Source organism: Natrix helvetica (genome assembly GCF_964273705.1).
Source record: "Natrix helvetica genome assembly, chromosome: 1".
NCBI classification, from domain to species: Eukaryota; Metazoa; Chordata; class Lepidosauria; order Squamata; family Natricidae; genus Natrix; species Natrix helvetica.
Window position 1 is genome coordinate 6,314,447 of NC_138548.1, and position 12,553 is coordinate 6,326,999.

Genomic DNA, 12,553 nt, shown 5'->3' on the forward strand with positions numbered 1-12,553 from the left:
GACTCGCTATTGTTGTTTCCTTGAGCAATGAGGGAGAGAAAATTATTTTTGAAAAGTAGGTAGAAGGTCACTGTGACAAAGCCCAGCCGAAGACTTTGGACCTCCCAACCCAGCACCCACTCATATTAGAAACGAAAGGCAGGATGGACTAGAGTTATTTAGATAATGGTTACCCAATTTGTCCCAGTTATGATGGCCTGCCTTCTTTTATGTCTCTGCCCGCTGAGTTGACAGCCTTTCTCCCATTGGAGAGCTGGACAAAAAGGGAGGGATTTAATGAGCCTGACGCTATTTTTGTATCGTTGGAGTTTAAACTTTGCCACCTTGTAGGAAAAAAAGAGGTTTTGACTGGACAGACGAACTGGAGAACGGAGAAGAAAATAACCGTACTCAACTTCGCAGCAAGGAAAACCTTTGGGATTGGAAACCATTGGCTAAACGGAATCAACTCTGGGGAACACTCAGGAGTGGGTAAGGTGGTGCAATCTTGTTTTTTCCTTCCAAATTAATTCAACAGGTTGCATTTTTGGAAACAAGTGGAGGACAAATAAGAGGGTGGAGATCCAGGCTGTGCGGAGAAGAGAAACATGCACAAAGAGAGTGGTACATGGAGATAAATCTGTTAATCAAGAGGCGATAGACAAGCAAACAAACTCTGGTTTTCAGAAGACCAGCCTCAGATTAAAAGAACCCCAAACTACTCAAATTTCTTCAGCTTTTGTATTACATTTTTCGAAGCTAGAAAGGTCCTCCAAATTACTGGGTATAGTTGTGTTGTATTTGGGTGCAACTTGGAAGAATAAATGTACAGAGGCTAAGCCTTAATTGCGGGATATCTATTGCGCCAAGAATGCATTAATTGTTATTTATTAACAGAATAACAGAGTTGGAAGGGAGCTTGGAGGTCTCGGAGTGCTGGAGCATCCACAAGTTATGAAGCTCCACTGATTAATTGTTCTAAATGTCAGGAAATTTCTCCTTAATTCCGGGTTGCTTCTCTCCTTGATTAGTTTCCATCGATTGCTTTCTTGTCCTGCCTTCAGGGGCTTTGGAGAATAGTTTGACTCTCTCTTCTTTGGGGCAGCCCCTCGAAAATTGGAAGACTGCTATCATGTCACCCCTAGTCCTTCTTTTCACTAGACAGACTATGAATTGAAATTAATTATAATTTAGTTTTCTGCACATAGTTTTCCTCAAATCTTTGTGAGTGTTTCTGGAGGTAGGAGATAGATACATCCAGTGATGGGATTCAGCCAGTTCGCACCACTTTGGGAGAAACGGTTGTTAACTTTCCGAGCAGTTTGGTGAACTGGTTGTTGGAAGAATTCATTAGGGCAAAGAACTGGTTGTTAAATTATTTGAATCCCACCACTGGATACATCGATGTCAATACACAGATTTATTTCTTTACACAGAAATAAAAGATGTGTGATTACAAAGATGATTAGGGGACTGGAGGCTAAAAACATATAAGGAACAGTTGCAGGAACTGGGTATGCCTAGTATAATGAAAGGAAGGGCTAGAGGTGATATGATAGCACTCTTCCAATATCTCAAGGGCTGCCACAAAGAAGAGGGAGTCAAGCTATTCTCCAAAGCACCTGAAGGACAAGAAGCCACGGATGGAAACTAATCAAGGAGAGAAGCAACATGGAACTAGGGAGAAATTTCCTGACAGTTAAAATGATTAATCAGTGGAACAACTTGCCTCCAGAAGTTGTGAATGCCCCAACACTGGAAGTCTTTAAGAAGAGATTGGACATTTGTCTGAAGTGGTGTAGGGTTTCCTGCCTGTGCAGAGGGTTGGACTAGAAGATCTCCAAGGTCCCTTCCAACTCTGTTATTCTACCTGTCTATTCTATTTCTATTCTATTCTATTTTCTATTCTATTTTAAATTCTATTTTATTCTCTGTTCTGTTCTGCTATAATCTAATCTCATCTCAGCAGCTTAATCGATGGCGTACTCTGTGCACAGAGTGTGTTTCTTGATGAGTCTGTCTCAGTTGTGGTTATACTTCCCATCTTTTTAGAAACAATAGCATGTAGTACAGGTAGCCCACGACTTCAACCATACTGAAATCCAGTATATGTTGAGCCACCCATGAGACCAGACTCGATTTTATGACATTTTTGCAGTGGTCATTAAGTGAACACCATGATCAATAAGGAAATGTTGCAGTTGTTAAGCAATTATACCTGGTTTTTGTACACCACCCAAATCCCAGCGTCACTGGGCCATGGATTCCAAATTAACAGTAAAAACATCTGCATTGTAGCAATGAACAGTAGACCGATTGAGACAATTATAGCAGTAGCATAATAATACTGATGAAGCGCTCATCAAAGGAATAATAAAAATAATAAAGCATCACAAGAATACCGTAACCCGTACACTCTGCATGGCTGTGGAGTGTAGCACCAGAAGAAGAGACTAAAACGACCAGGAGAGAAATCAAGTCTAGACATCAGGAGGGTTGACTACGACTATAGGAACTGTCAGTCACTGGAATCGACTGACATCTGAGCAAGTAGCAACTTCTCCCACCCTGGAAGTCTTCAGACAAAGGCTGGATGGCTCTGAGCAAGGGGCTGACCTAGATAACCTCTAAGATCCCTTCCAGCTCTATGGTTCCAGATACTCTCCAGAACTGCTCCGTTTTAGCTTTACTTCTGGAATGGCTCTATGGCAATTCGCCAAGGCCAACTCGGCATGGCTAATTTGCTGCGGGACAAGAGTTACACTAATATTTATTATTTATTTTATTTATTTTATTTATTTTATTTATTTTATTTATTTTATTTATTTTATTTATTTTATTTATTTTATTTATTTTATTTATTTTATTTATTTTATTTATTTTATTTATTTTAATATTTATTTAATATTTATTTTATTTATTTATTTTATTTTATTTATTTAATGTTTATTTTATTTATTTATTTTATTTTTATTTATTTTTATTTTATTTATTTAGTTGGTTGAACATGTACGAGATAATAGGTATAAGTATAAACATGGAAACGAACACAGGAAATGTATACAAATAAATGGGGACAGTAGGACAGGGACGGTGGGCACGCTGGTGTACTTAGGCACATCCTCTTTTACGGACCTCTTAGGAAAGGCGTGAGGTCCACGGTAAACAGTTTAAGGTTAGGGTTGTAATCTCAAAGAAATGGCGGAATAGAATCATTAAAGAAAGGATGCCAAAGGAGGGACAGAATAAAACATGAATGGCAAAAATTACAATACTATTTTATTTATTTTGCATGATTAAATTGAATTGTTCAATTGTCCTGCAGTGAGTTGGTCACGAGTTGGCTGTGGCAAGTTGTTCCATTCCGTTCTGGAATAGCGCAATGGTAGTTATGTCCATTAAGATTCTCCATCATCCAGGTCACGGTTGTCCCAAAGGTGCTTCTTCCAAAGGGCAACTGGACTTCCTTGATTTTTTTTTTCCTTTGAAAACGTTTCGCTCTTCACGCAAGAAGCTTCTTCAGCTCATGCTCAGTTCAAGCAAGAAGCTTCTTGGATGAGAAGTGAAATGTTTTCAAAGGGAAAAAAAATACCCCAAATCTGGTCTCCTTCTGGAAAAAGCACCTTTGGGAGTATAAAGGAAGGCTTGAACCGAAAGAAAGACAAGTCCATGAGTCTGTAGCTGCTTCAAAAAAGCTTCACCTCCCTTTAGAGTACAGGTAATCCTTGACTTACTGTATTTTTCAGAGTATAAGATGCACCTTTTTCCCTCAAAAAAGAGGCTGAAAATCTGGGTGCATCTTATACACTGAATACAGCATATTTTTTGCCTCCCGAAACCCCAACCCTTCACCAAAATGGCCATGCAGAGCCTTTAGTAGGCTTCCAGAGTGTTCCTAGTAGGCTTCCAGAGGGCAGAAATGAGCGAAAAACGGGCCGTGTTTTGCTCAATTCCCTCCCCCCCAGCCCCCAGGAGCACTCTATAAGCCTCCTAAAGGCTCTGCATGGCCATTTTCTTGACAAAAAACAGGCCAATTTTTGCAAAAAATGGGTCATTTCTTTCTCGTTTTGCCCCACCTCCTAGGAGCACTCTACAAGCCTCCTAAAAGCTATTCATGCCTTTTGGGGGGGGGGGGGGAACGGGCTCATTTTCATGAAAAACGGGCCATTTGGGGGAGGTTTGCATAGTGCAAAACCTTTTTTTAAAAAAATATGCCTCTTCAAAATCTTGGTGCGTCTTATACTCTGAAAAATACGGTACAAAGTTCAAAGTTATAACAGCCCTGAAAAAAAAGGGACTTCTGACGGTTTTTCCACACTTACAACCCTTGCAGCATCCCCAGGGTCATGTGATAGAAATTCACACACTTGACAACGGCCTCATATTTATGATGGTCGCAGTGTCCCGGGAGTCATGTGTGATCCCCTTTTGTGACTTCCGGACAAACAAAGTCCACGGGAAACCCCGATTCCCTTAACAACTGTGCTACTACGTTAACAACCACAGTGATTCACTTAACAACTTTGTCAGGAAAGGTGGTAAAGTGGGAGCAAAATTCATTTAACAAATGTTTCACTTATCAACAGAAATTTGGGCTTCAACTATGGTCATAAATTGAGGACTACTCGTACTTTATGAACACAGGGTAGAGCCAAAAGCCTCCCTTGGGAGAGGTAAACTGGCAGACTTTTCTGGTAGGACATCCTTCCTTGAAGATAAGCTAAGTTTCTAGTCCCCATGAGGCAAAACGAGAATTGGTCCTTGAACAAATGATGTTATATGTTTGTTTTGTTGGGCTTTGTTTACATGACATGGTGGAGAATACAGAGGTCTTTTTTTTTTACTAGTATCGATTTATTTTCTTGGTTTTCTTTTTCCTTGTTTATTTGATCATTCTTATCATTTTACTTTCATTTTGTCTAAGTTTCGTTTTTATTTCTTCTTTCTAAACTTCTTTTTCTTCTTCTTCCATTTCTTCTTCTTTTATTTCTTCTTTTTATGGTTGTGAGCTACCTAGAGTAAATAAATGTAATAATAAGAATGTAGTCTTCTGCTTGCAAAAATACAAGTAAAAATCGGCCTTCAGGTTTTACCTCTCTAATATTAATACTGTCCTTATAATACTGTATTCCAGGAGTCTCCAATCTTGGCAACTTTAAGACTTCTGGACCAGCTGGCTGAGGAATTCTGGGAGTTGAAGTCCACAAATCTTAAAGTTGCCAAGGCTGGAGACCCCTGCTGTATTCAATAGCACCAAAGTCATTTGTCTCTGAAAAATATCCAGAAGATTTTTTGTTTTTCCTGGCACCTTTCATCAAACTAAATGAATAAATAGATGTTTGTTTGTTTGTTTGTCAATAATGCCGAAGTCCCTGAATTCGTCTCTGAAAGATTTTCCAGAAGATCCTTCTGTCCATGGAGATGATCCAGGGTTGTCCCAAAGGTGCTTTTTCTAAAGGCAACTAGACTTCGTTTTTCCTTGAAGACCTTTCCCTTCTCATCCAAGAAGCTTCCGAAGAATCAACGAAGCCCGAAGAACCAAAGAAGCTTCTTGGATGAGAAATGAAACATCTTCAAGGACAAAGAAAAGTCCAGCTGCCTTTTGAAAAAAGCACTTTTGGCACGTCCAGAGGATTCCGTGTTTTTTTTGATGAGACCTTTTTCATCAAATGAAACAAATAAATCCCAAAGGTGCTTTTTTTTCCAAGGGGCAACTGGACTTTCTGGTTTTTCTTTAAAGACATTTCACTTCTCATCCAAGAAGCTTCTTCAGCTCTGACTAGATGGTGGGAAATGGAAGGATTTATACTCCTTGCAGACAGCTGGTCATTTGCATCCTTTGAGAGGGCCATTGAGGCCACTTGGAGGTTTATTTGTGTCTTCTTTAAAGATGTTTCACTTCTCCTCCAAGAAGCTTCTTCAGCTCTGACTGGATGGTGGGGAACGGAAGGATTTATACTCCTTGCAGACAAAGCTGGTCATTTGCATCCTTTGAGAGGGTCATTGAGGCCACTTGGAGGTTTCTCTGTGTCCTCGGGGTCCCCTGAGTGGTGCAAATGGGTGTGGAGCCTTCTTGGACCTGCTGAAAGGACCGTGGAGATACAGGATGTCGTATCCCTCCCCCTCTGTTGAGAGAAGGCTGTTCAATTTTAATGTAGATGGCCTCTTTAATCCCTCTTTCCAACCAAGAGTCCTCTCTGTCCAAAATGTGTGTGCTTTATAGGCTACACATCATCTTTTCTGTGACCATAACTTGAGTTGTAACAGATTGGTCCTTGTGACTATTAGCAATGGCAATCCCACTTAGACTTTTATACTGCTTCCCAGTGCTTTCCAGCCCTTCTCTAAGCAGTTTACAGAGTCATCCTATTGCCCCCAACAATCTGGGTCCTCCTTTTACCCACCTCAGAAGGACGGAAGACTGAGTCAACCTTGAGCCCCTGGTGAGATTCGAACTGTAAAATTGTAGGTGGCCAGCAGTTAGCAGAAGTAGCCTGCAGTACTGTACTCTAACCACTGCGCCACCACAGATCTTGGCCACCGCTACTTCTAATTTAACAGTAATCAGGTTGGAGTCATGAACGATAAACCTGGGGAAATAAGTCACAACTGCTCCTTTCCCATAACCTGCTAGGCCAAACCAGCAAACCTTGTCATGGCATTAGGTGACACCTGAGTTGATGCATCGGTTTGGTTTGTTGGTTTGGTTTCCATTCACAGGTTCAACCAACTCCAGGGTTTAACTACCCTGTTTGTTGGGCCCATCCAACTCTGCCTAGGAAGCAGCCACTCCCCGACCCTCTCACTCATCTTCTCTCTCCTGCAGTCATGGCCTGCCCCAATCTTGATGGCGTGGAGTTGCTGGACCTCCTCTTTGACGGGCAGGATGGAGTCCTTCGCAATGTGGAGCTGGGATCCTCAGAGGCCCCTTGGATGGCACAGGAAGGCAGGGTGAGCAGATGGCGCTGGGCTGAGGAAAAGGGAGGGCAGCAGCTGAGTAAGACGTAGGAGAATAGGGTTATCTGCTCCATTCTGGCCAAGCGTATTGAATATAGGGGTTTTTTAGTTAGTTGTTTTTTAAATATTTATAAGGGTGGGGGTTTAGGGGTTGTGGGGCGGGTGGGTCAGGTCAGGAGCGATGTGAGAGCCGGGCCTCCAGGTGTGGTCGCGAGCAGAAGGAGCGGAAGGGAGGAGGAGGGGGAGGATATCACTTCTATACAGGGCTCGTTAATCCCAACGGTTGCAGGGAGGGGCAGATACGAGGACAGATTAAGAACTTACAGTCGGTTGGGAGACCGTGGCTGCTGGTTACACCCGGTCGCTTGTACCAACCCCCGCGTTCTAGGTGGTCAAGAGTTACAGACCCAGGGCCTGAGGCTGTTGTTATGCAATGCGAGGTCCGTTGTTAACAAGGCCCCCCTCATTCACGATCTAATTTTAGAGGGGGAGCCGGACCTCGCGGGAATAACGGAGACCTGGTTGGGCCACGAGGGAGGTCTTCCCCTCGTGGAAATGTGCCCACCAGGATACCGAGCATTTCACCAGCCCCGGGCCCAGGGAAGGGGCGGTGGGGTGGCAGTGATTATTCGGGAGGACTTAGAGCCGAGGGAGTCTACTGTGTCACAGACGTCCGGATGTGAATCCCTTGTTGTGAAATGGGGCCCTGGGAGACAGTTGGGCCTGCTGATAGTATACCTGGCTCCTCGCTATACATCAGCGGCCCTGCCTGAACTCCTCGAGCTGATCGCATCGGTGGCGGTTGAGACCCCCAAACTTTTAGTGATGGGGGATTTTAACCTGCCATCGATGGGAGAAGCATCAGAGGGGGTTCGGGAGTTCATGGCTTCCATGACAGCCATGGACCTGACTCAAATGATTCAAGGCCCGACACACGAGGGAGGACACACTCTGGACCTTGTTTTTGTCTCTGGCCAGTGGTTGAGCGATCTGGGAGGAGGGGACTTAACCATCACTCCCCCTGTCATGGTCAGATCACTCACTCCTTCGTCTTGACTTCCCTGGTGCTACCCCCCGCTGCGGGGAGGCGGAACCGGAAAGCACTAGATGGTTCCGCCCCAGGCGCCTGATGGAACCAGATAGGTTCCAGACGGAGCTTGGGCCACCTCCTGTAACCTTGACCCGCCCCCGGGTAGAGGACCTGGTGGTCGCGTGGAATAATGCGACTACCGGGGCCTTGAACCGGGTGGCGCCTTTGCGGCCTCTCCGGCGGCAACGATCCACCCTGGCCCCTTGGTTTACCGAGGAGCTGAGGGTGATGAAATGCCGCAAGAGACGTCTAGAGAGTCGTTGGAGATCCTCTCGTTCCGAACTTGATCGAACACAGGCACGAGCCCATTTAAGGACGTACCTTGTGGCATTGAGAGTGGCCAAACGCCAATATTGTGCCACTCTCATTGCATCCGCAGAGAACCGCCCTGCCGCCCTGTTTCGGGTGTCCCGCTCCCTCCTATTTCAGAGGCCGCGGGAGGCCCCTCTACAGGGCAGAGCAGAGGAATTTGGGAAATATCTGCAGGATAAAATCGCTCAAATCCGGAAGGATTGGGTCCCTGTTAGTGGTCCAGTGGAGACCCCCGTGGCGAGTCTTGAGGAATCGACCTGGGAGGAGTTTGACTTGGTTGCCATCGAGGATTTGGACAGAATGCGTGGACGACTGCGACCCACCACATGCTTATTGGACCCGTGCCCCTCCTGGCTTGTACTGGCATCCTGGGAGGTTACACGAGACTGGCTCCTGGACCTAGTGAACGCTTCGCTGGGCGAGGGGTCTCTCCCGGCCGCCTTGAAAGAGGCGGTGGTGAGACCCTTGCTCAAGAAGCCTTCCCTGGATCCTTTGGAGCTGGCCAATTATCGTCCTGTCTCCAACCTTCCCTTCTTGGCGAAGGTTGTAGAGAGTGTGGTGGCCTACCAGTTTCCTCGGCATCTGGAGGAAAATGATTATCTAGACCCGCGCCAGTCCGGCTTCCGCCCCGGTCACAGCACGGAGACGGCCTTGGTCGTGTTGGTGGATGATCTCTGGAGGGCCAGAGATAGAGGTTGTTCCTCTATCCTGGTCCTATTAGACCTCTCGGCGGCTTTTGATACCATCGACCATGGTATCCTGCTGCGCCGACTGGAGGGGTTGGGGGTCCGGGGCACCGTTTTGCGGTGGTTCGGCTCCTACCTTTCTGGCCGGACGCAGCGTGTGTTGGCAGGGGAGGAGAGGTCGACCCTACGCCCCCTTACTTGTGGGGTGCCACAGGGGTCGGTCCTCTCGCCACTCCTGTTCAACACATATATGAAGCCGCTGGGTGAGATCATCCGTGGTTTCGGGGTGGGATACCATCTGTACGCTGATGATACTCAGCTGTACTTTTCCACCCCGAACCACCCCAACGAGGCCGTCGAAGTGATGTCCCGGTGTGTGGAAGCCGTACGGATCTGGATGGATGGCAACCGACTCAAACTCAACCCCTCCAAGACTGAGTGGCTGTGGGTACCGGCCCCCCGGTTCAGCCAATTAATTCCATCATTGGCCATCGGGGGCATTCAACTTGCCCCTGTGGAGCGGGCGCGCAATTTGGGCGTCCTCCTAGATGCCCGGCTGTCCATGGATGACCATGTGACAGCCGTGGCTAGGGGGGCGTTCCACCAGGTTCGCCTGGTGCGCCAATTGCGCCCCCTACTGGACCGGGACCCCTTACGCACAGTCACTCATGCGCTGGTGACGTCTCGCTTGGACTACTGTAACGCTCTCTACATGGGGCTTCCCTTGAAATGCACCCGGAGGCTACAGTTGGTCCAGAACGCAGCCGCGCGGGTAATTATGGGGAGTACTAGGTACTCCCATGTGACACCGTACCTGCGCGAGCTGCACTGGCTTCCTGTGGTCTATCGGGTGCGTTTCAAGGTTTTGATAACAATCTTTAAAGCGCTCCATGGCTCAGGACCTGGTTACTTGCGGGATCGTATTCTGCCCCATACATCCCTGCGACCAATCCGCTCGCACAGAGAGGGCCTCCTCCAGGTGCCGTCCACCAGACAGTGTCGGGGGGCGGCGCCTAGGAATAGAGCCTTCTCTGTGGCGGGCCCAGCCCTGTGGAATGACCTCCCCCCGGACATTAGGAACACCACTGACCTCCGCTCCTTTCGTATAAAGCTCAAGACCCACCTATTCCAAGTAGCTGGCCTGGCTCAACTTTGATCTAATTATATCGCTCCTGACGGGTTTTATTTGGGTATTTTAACTGGATTTAATTATTTAGGGTTTTTAAATACTGTTTTTAAATATTGTATTGGATTGTTTTTATCTATTAGCTGACCTCCTCCTGTACATGTACATGTCTTGTTATATGTTCTGGTAATATGTATGTATGTCTTGTCTATATATTTATTTCATATGTTTTCCTGTACGCCGCCCCGAGTCCTCCGGGAGAGGGTGCGGCTAAGAAATAAATATTTATTATTATTATTATTATTATTATATATCCTATGCTCGAAGCAAAACTTGGTAGCCCGACACTTGAAGGTTAATATAACAAAGAGGAATGTACAGAGGAGCGAGAAGTGTAGGATAGGACAGGACAGGATGGCACAGAACAGAACAGGACAGGTTAGAACAGGATGGAGTAAGGTAAGGTAGGGTAGAACAGGGTAGAACAGAATAAAGCAGAACAGAACAGAATAAAACAGGATAGAATGGGATAGAACAGAACAGGGTAGGGCAGAATGGAACGGAACAGAACTTTACCAGAAGAGTACATTTACAGCCCTTGAAAGGAGAAACACGGAAACACATCTTGGAGAAGAAATACAGAAAATTGCAATAAACATAAATTAAGCCCAGTGTTAGAAAGAAACTCAAGAGTGCCCCACCTTGACTCTCATTAGTATAAGAGGAAGACACCGTCAAGCTTTCAAAATTCTGCTATTATTGCCTAACTCAACTGGCTTTCGGTATCACTCTGACAGCGCCCTTGACTAAAGCAGTTGGTCAGTTCCCAACTGAAAATGGTCTACTCCTTATTATTTTGTAAGCATTAAAAGTAACAGAACAGAAGTGGGGAAGAAGAGGGATACGAATAAAGGAGAACAGTTGTAGCTCAGGGTTGAAATGAGGGGTCATTGGTGCTCTCTGAGCATTGTGGTTTTCTTGAAGAAATTTCATTTCCCAAACTAAGTAAAGCACTCATGATGTTAGCTACTTTGGGTAATGAAACATCTGCAAGAAATACAATTGTTGGAATGTATTTCTATGCAACAACTATAGAAGTATTCAGCCAGTAGATGGCAGTATTTACAAGTTTGGATCTATGGTATATATCAGTGTTTCTCAAACTTGGCGACTTTAAGTCCTGTGGACTTCAACTCCCAGAATTCCCCAGCCAGCTATGCTGGCTGGGGGATTCTGGGAGTTGAAGTCCACAGGACTTAAAGTCGCCAAGTTTGAGAAACACTGGTATATATATATATATATAATGTTCTTTTGTTCTGAGTAGAGTTTCGGATTTCAGTTATATAAGGCAGTTGAGCAGGAAAGTACATGGTGACTATACCCTTTCTCTGCTCTGGCTGGTGTTATATATAAACAGGATTTTTGACAAAAACCACCAATGTCAGAGAGCACCAAGGACCCTTCAGAGGGATACCAGCTTAATTCTGGTCTTAAATTTTACTATGTATTGTCCTTATTAGGTATTGTCCTCTTGGCAATTAAGACAGAAAACAGGGGAAATCCTGTTTCAGCACTTACATTGCCTGGTTAAAACGTTCAGAATGATAATAATGGTTTATGTACGAATCCAAGAGGAAATTAGTTTTGGGTTTGCTCTATTGAAGCTTTGTTTCCTTTGTAGGAAGGTTGCATTCTAGGGTTGTTTTTTTTCACGGAGAACCTCTCCATTCTGTTGGTAGGGTCTGCTGAACCCTGAAGAGAGCGATGACTTCATCAACTCCATCTTAGGAACGGCAAACACCGTCCAAGATTCTCCGAGCTGGTCTCCAGCTGCCAGCGACAGCGGCATATCTGAAGATCCAAATTCCGATCAACTGGACAGCCCTCCACATTACCTTCCAACCGGAAGCCCCGAGGGCTACTCTGATGGAAGTTCAGCTGGTGACCTGGCCTATGCGTCATGCCAGGACTCCTGTCAAGCCTTACCTGTCCTAAAAGGACCGGCCAATGAGATGAGAGAGATGGACGTCTCCATAGACTTCAGTGAGTGCCCAGTTTTTCTTTCCTTGAATGTAAAACCAGGTGAGCCACCATCTCTGGGGCACTTGAGAGACGTCGCTATGGAGATTCTCCGTCATCCAGGTCATGGTTGTCCCAAAGGTGCTTTTTTCAAGAGGCAACTGGAGTTTCCGGTTTGTCTTCGAAGACTTTTCGCTTCTCATCCCAGAAGCTTCTTCAGCTCTGATTCGATGGTGGGAAATGGAAGGATTTATTCTCCTTGCAGACAGCTGGTCATTTGCATCCTTTTTAGAGAGTCGTTGAGGCCACTTGGAGGTTTCTCTGTGTCCTCAGGGTCACCTTCTTGGAACTGCTGAAAGGACTGTGTTGTAGACTGGAGGTAGA

The 12,553-nt window shown here is 45.6% G+C and overlaps 1 protein-coding gene across 2 annotated transcripts in view; it reads left to right on the forward strand.

The window, feature by feature from the left end:
* Positions 1 to 292: 292 nt before the first annotated feature.
* The window catches only part of CREB3L3 (cAMP responsive element binding protein 3 like 3), a 30,132-nt gene continuing 17,871 nt past the window's right edge, over positions 293 to 12,553 (forward strand). Inside the window, exons 1-3 of one of the 2 annotated variants that reach the window (XM_081941497.1) lie at positions 293 to 471; positions 6,806 to 6,930; positions 11,890 to 12,193. In XM_081941497.1, coding sequence (XP_081797623.1) covers positions 6,808 to 6,930; positions 11,890 to 12,193 — 427 coding nt within the window. In that variant the 5' untranslated portion in view covers positions 293 to 471; positions 6,806 to 6,807. The remainder of the gene's footprint in view (positions 472 to 6,805; positions 6,931 to 11,889; positions 12,194 to 12,553) is intronic. The other variant, XM_081941496.1, reaches the window with a different exon arrangement.